This window comes from Heptranchias perlo, chromosome 39, assembly GCF_035084215.1.
Source record: "Heptranchias perlo isolate sHepPer1 chromosome 39, sHepPer1.hap1, whole genome shotgun sequence".
Taxonomy (NCBI): Eukaryota; Metazoa; Chordata; class Chondrichthyes; order Hexanchiformes; family Hexanchidae; genus Heptranchias; species Heptranchias perlo.
This window is the reverse complement of record NC_090363.1, coordinates 12,092,415-12,098,414: the sequence shown is the minus strand read 5'-3', so window position 1 is coordinate 12,098,414 and position 6,000 is coordinate 12,092,415. Positions and strand designations below refer to the sequence as shown.

Below are 6,000 nucleotides of genomic sequence, written 5' to 3'. Positions count from 1 at the left end.
ATGCATCATCAGAGAACCTTGGTGCACGCACTCTCACAGGCCCGGTACAAAATCAGATCAGCAGATTGGTGAGGTCTGGCATGCAAATTGGAAGATGTGGGATTTAGTAGTGCGCAACCTTTATTCAATGTTTTAACATAACTCAACAGTTTGTAAACATAGGGGCGGGACCTGCTTCTGTGCTTTACGTCTGATCTCCATTCAGACTCCGCGCGGACCCATATCTTATATTTTGCGAATAAGAGGTGCAGGCTGCCTTGAAGAGATGCAGGCTGCCTTTAAGAGGTGCGAGCAACTCAATATCTGGACCCCCACCCCTGCTGGTGAGAAGTGCAAACCTGGTGCAAGGCCTCCATTAACCAATTTAACCCCCTATATTATTAATAAACTGGTTCATTTTTAAGCATGCGTCAATCGGCTGATCGAAAAGCCCGCAAGTTACAACCTGCGAATTCACCCCCAATATTACTTAACCTGGTGGCATTAAATCAGCCTCATCGACCTCTTACATCCTCATTGTGCCAAGCCGTGCAGAGGGTCTCTCAGCACCGTTATATCGGAGCTGGCTAAATCCATTCCGTTATGTATGAAACAAAACAACACATCGCTACTTGTCGACGTTATCTTTTTATTCCCTCCCATTTGAACATATATCGTTTTCTGTCCGGTTATCCTACAGCTGTCCTCCCTGAAACTGTTGCTCTTTCCAGGAATCCCACTGTGCAGAATGCGCCTCTGTTTCCACTTTCGCACTTTAGTCATCTTCAGGACGTCGGGCCGAGGTCATTAATCTGAAACGCAAATCGAAGGTTTTGACGGCCATCGTCTTTACAGGTTGCTTTATTTCTGACGGTATTTTCTGACCTGGCTGCAATAGGAATATTTGTCATAATTTGCGCTGAAATTACTTTCAGCTTCATTTGTGAGAGAGGCGCCATAGCGATCGCATGAAGTTTCGCAGTGGGCTATTTTTCAGGCATTTCTTTGGAGGTTCTTCTGCGGCCTAAGGAATGTTTTGCGGCGCACTGGGAAATTTCATAGGAATGTTCTCACGCGATTTTTACAAATAGGAGTGGAGTTGGTAGAGGGCGATTTTAACCTAACCCGCCCGGCAGGAAACCGACAAAATCAGGTGCAAATGCTGCTTTTACACCCGCCCCGATTTTACTCTGCATTGAAGTAACGTCAAGTAATATTGGGCGTTCCACCCGATCCTGTGGGATTCCCGCCCAGCCAGTTAGGTTAAAATTACCCCCGAAACCCGTTGGTAACAATATGGCGGTAAGATTTTCAATGTTTGTCCCAAAATGGTAAAAATGTCCAACTGAAAATAAATATTAGTAGCAATTCTTTTGGTACATACGAATTAAGGGCAAGAGTAGGCCATTCGGCCCCTCAAGCCTGCTCTGCCATTTGATAAGATTGTGGCTGATCTGATTGTGACCTCAACCCTACTTTCCCGTCTACCTACTATAACCTTTGACTCCCTTGTCTCTCTGTGTTGATATTGTTAAGTGCCTGCCTGAAGATTTCCTCTGTAAGGTGCATCCAGCAAAATCGCAAAGATAGTCTTTTCAAAGATATTTACAGTTTCGTTAGAAATAGCCAACAAAAAGAAAAATCTGCCGAGCCGCATTTGTAATATCACAGAAACAGCGGTCAAACAGGAATATCCCAGTATGTTTACTGTTGACGCTAATGCACGGCCACAGGATGAAATCTTCCTCAAGCTCGTCTAACTATAGTCATTTCTGAACCTACAGGACCACATTGTTCTACTCTCTTCTTCTCTGTGCAGATCTCTCAGTGCGTAATAGAAGCATAGAAACATAGAAAATAGGAGCAAGAGTAGGCCATTCGGCCCTTCTGGCCTGCTCCGCCATTCAAAATGATCATAGCTGATCGTCTAACTCAGTACCCTGTTCCCGCTTTTTCCCCATATCCCTTGAACCCTTTAGCATTAAGAAATATATCCATCTCCTTCTTGAATACATCTAATGACTTGGCCTCCACTGTCTTCTGTGGTAGAGAATTCCACAGGTTCACCACCCTCTGAGTGAAGAAATTTCTCCTCATCTCGGTTCTAAATGGCCGACCCCGTATCCTGAGACTGTGACCCCTGGTTCTGGACTCCCCAGCCATCGGGAACATCCTCCCTGCATCTAGTCTGTCTAGTCCTGTTAGAATTTTATATGTTTCGATGAGATCACCTCTCATTCTTCTAAACTCTAGTGAATATAGGCCTAGTCGACCCAATCTCTCCTCATACGTCAGTCCTGCCATCCCAGGAATCAGTCTGGTAAACCTTCGTTGCACCCCCTCCATGGCAAGGGCATCCTTCCTCAGATAAGGAGACCAAAACTGCACACAATACTCCAGATGTGGTCTCATCAAGGCTCTGTATAACTGCAGTAAGACATCCCTGCTCCTGTACTCAATTTCTCTTGCAATGAAGGCCAACATACCATTCGCCTTCCTAACTGCTTGCTGCACCTGAATGCTCGCTTTCAGCGACTGGTGTACAAGGGCACCCAGGTCTCATTGCACCTCCCCTTTTCCCCCAATCTATCACCATTCAGATAATAATCTGCCTTTCTGTTTTTAAAACCAAAGTGGATAACCTCACATTTATCCACGTTACACTGCATCTGCTATGTTCTTGCCCATTCACCCAACTTGTCTAAATCACATTGGAGCCTCTTTGCATCCTCCTCACAGCTCACATTCCACCCCAGCTTTGTGCCGTCTTCTTATGTTTCTGCCTCACCACAGCGTTAGAAGGCACAGTGATTGACTTATGCTGTATAAAACTAATATGGATAAAATACGTAAATAAAGGGCCAGGTGTATGGATTTTTTTATATTAGGTGTCTCGGTCAGGAAATGCACCCCTTGTGAACTACATAAGCCCAGAAAGGCTGAGTCCGGAGTCTTTGGCAACATGACTGATTTCAGTCATGGCAACAGTGAGGCCACTAAAATTACTTTAGCATCTCCAAGCTTTAATGGGGAAGGTCATCGGAACATGTATTTCCAGTTGTATGATGTTAACTCCACCCAGATAGCTTCTCGTTCGCTCTCTCTCTCTCTCTGTCTCCTTCTCCCCTTTCTCTGTCTGTCACTATCTCTCTCTCTCCTTCTCCCCTTTCTCTGTCTGTCACTATCTCTCTTTCTCTCTGTCTCCTTCTCCTTTTCTCTGTCTGTCAGTATCTCTCTCTCTCTCCTTCTCCCCTTGCTCTGTCTGTCACTATATCTCACTGCCTCTCTGTCTCCTTCTCCCTTTCTCTGTCTGTCACTATATCTCTCTGCCTCTCTGTCTCCTTCTCCTTTTCTCTGTCTGTCAGTATCTCTCTCTCTCTCCTTCTCCCCTTGCTCTGTCTGACACTATATCTCTCTGCCTCTCTCTCTCCTTCTTCCTTTCTCTGTCTGTCACTCTATCTCTCTGTCTCTCTGTCTCCTTCTCCCTTTCTCTGTCTGTCAGTATCTCTCTCTCTCTCCTTCTCTCCTTTCTCTGCATGTCACTATATCTCTGTCTCTCTGTCTCCTTCTCCCTTTCTCTGTCTGTCAGTATCTCTCTCTCTCTCCTTCTCTCCTTTCTCTGTATGTCACTATATCTCTCTGTCTCTCTGTCTATTCTCCCTTTCTCTGTCTGTCACAATCTCTCTCTCTGTCTCTTCTCCCTTTCTCTGTCTGTCACAATCTCTCTCTCTCTGTTTCTTCTTCCTTTCTCTGTCTGTCACAATCTCTATCTCTCTCTCGTCTCCTTCTCCCTTTGTCTGTCACTATCTCTCACTCTCTCTCCTTCTCTCTTTCTCTACCTGTCACCATCTCTCTCTTTCGTTGTCTCTTTGTCTCCTTCTCCCTTTCTCTGTCTCTCACTCTCTCTCTCTCTGCCCCCTCCCTTTCTCATTCTATCACTATCTCTCTCTTTCTCTCTCAGTCGAAGGGGTGATGGTGTCTGTTGGTCAGAAAAGACTGCTGGATATCATTCCCCAGCAATTAATGGCTTCTTCCAGTAAGTGGGAAAAGTGTACTTACTTTCAATTTAAAACTGTTTGAATGCAATTATAAAATCTCATGGCGTTGAGAATTGGTTAATGTCAGGACTCCCTTTTATTGAAATAGAAATGGTCTGCATTTTTCTTCCAAAGCTGAAATACACATATTTCACCAATGGCACGTCTAGTAATGAATCTTCACATTTACAAAGACGAGTAATCTGTAGTGATTGGAAAAGGACATGACATACTCTAATCTCCAAGAATTCAAGTCATCTTGATTAAAGAAATGAACTAAGAGGCAGAAAACACTCCTTTCAGTGCTCCATGCTTCTTGGGAAGATTAATGTATAGACTTAAACATAATATTATAGAGTTTTACATGGTTATCAATGCGACATATTTCCTTTCAAACATTGTACTCCCTGGCGACTGACTGAGGTTGAACCAGACTCACTGGCAACCTTAGCGTCTATCTGACCCTGAGCTGAGCTTCTGACCCCATATTTTTGTTTATTCGTTCATGGGGATGTGGGCGTCGCTGGCAAGGCCAGCATTTATTGCCCATCCCTAATTGCCCTTGAGAAGGTGGCGGTGAGCCGCCTTCTTGAACCGCTGCAGTCCGTGTGGTGAAGGTTCTCCCACAGTGCTGTTAGGAAGAGAGTTCCAGGATTTTGACCCAGCGACGATGAAGGAACTGCGATATATTTCAAAGTCCTCCCCATCACTACCACTGCCTACTTCCACCTCCATAACATCGCTCGTCTCTGCCCCGCCTCAGCTCATCGGCTGCTGAAACCCTCATCCATGCCTTTATTACCTATAGACTTGACTATTCCAGGGCTCTCCTGGCCGGCCTCCCACCTTCCGCCCTCCATATACTTGAGCTCATCCAAAACTCTGCTGCCCGTATCCTAACTTGCACCAAGTCCCGTTCACCCATCACCCACTGTGCTTGCTGATCTACATTGGCTCCCAGTCCGGCAATGCCTCGATTGAAAAAATTCTCATCCTTGTTTTCAAATCCCTCCGTGGCCTCGCCCCTCCCTATCTCAGTGACCTCCTCCAGTCCTACAACCCCCCGCAGGATCACCAATTCTCCAATTCTGGCCTCTTATGAATCCCCCATTTCCTTCGTTCCACCATTGGCGGCCGTGCCTTCAGCTGCCTAGGCCCTAAGCTCTGGAATTCCCTCCCTAAACCTCTCTGCCTCTCTCTCCTTCTTTAAGACGCTCCTTAAAACCTACCTCGTTGACCAAGCTTTTGGTCACCTGTCCTAATATGTCCTTAAGTGGCTCGGTGTCAAATTTTGTTTGATAATCGCTCCTGTGAAGCACCTTGGGACATCTTACTATATTAGAGCTGCTATCTAAATTCAAGTTTTTGTTGTGTTGGTTTAAAACTTGCCAACCTAATTGGTCGTCTCCATGGGAATGTGCTTCTTCTTCCATTATCTGCACAACTGGTGAAATTCTGGACTGGAAGTCACGTCCAACCAATTCAACCACCTTAGGTTTAGCAACACATAGTCCTTAAAAAATAAAAAATGCAAGTGAATTTACAAGATAATAGTTAGTGACGTTGATTAAATCGTAGTTCCAGACTGCTGTTAAGTCAACTGCCTCGTTGCTGCTCAAATCTTATCCAATATAAAATTGAAATAATGTAATGTTGAATTGCCTTTAGATGTGTCCATGCAGTCGTCCAACAGAGTGCCCACAGCATCAGAATTCTCCACAATTGGAGGTATCTGTGGTACATTTACCATCCATCAACAGACACTTTCGGGCGCAGTTTCCACGGAGGTTGTCTCGGACGCTCGTTGGAACTTTGGCCCAGATCCACGGGAGCCCCGGGGTAAAGAGCAATTTACACCAGGGGGCTCCTGCACATTGTCCACCACAGTTACGGTGAATTGGGTTGAGTTTTTAATTTTTCCGTTGTGTGGAAAATGGGCAGCAGTGGCTAGGCCGTCCGTTGTACATCCCGGAGTGTCAAAGGG

General features: G+C 45.5%; 1 protein-coding gene across 2 annotated transcripts in view; it reads right to left on the bottom strand.

The window, feature by feature from the left end:
- Window positions 1–611: 611 nt before the first annotated feature.
- The window catches only part of LOC137304937 (complement C3-like), a 61,619-nt gene continuing 56,230 nt past the window's right edge, over window positions 612–6,000 (bottom strand). For both annotated transcript variants that reach the window (XM_067973720.1, XM_067973721.1), the window contains 2 exons: window positions 5,410–5,529; window positions 612–791 (listed from right to left, as the gene is read on the bottom strand). In XM_067973720.1, coding sequence (XP_067829821.1) covers window positions 787–791; window positions 5,410–5,529 — 125 coding nt within the window. In that variant the 3' untranslated portion in view covers window positions 612–786. The remainder of the gene's footprint in view (window positions 792–5,409; window positions 5,530–6,000) is intronic.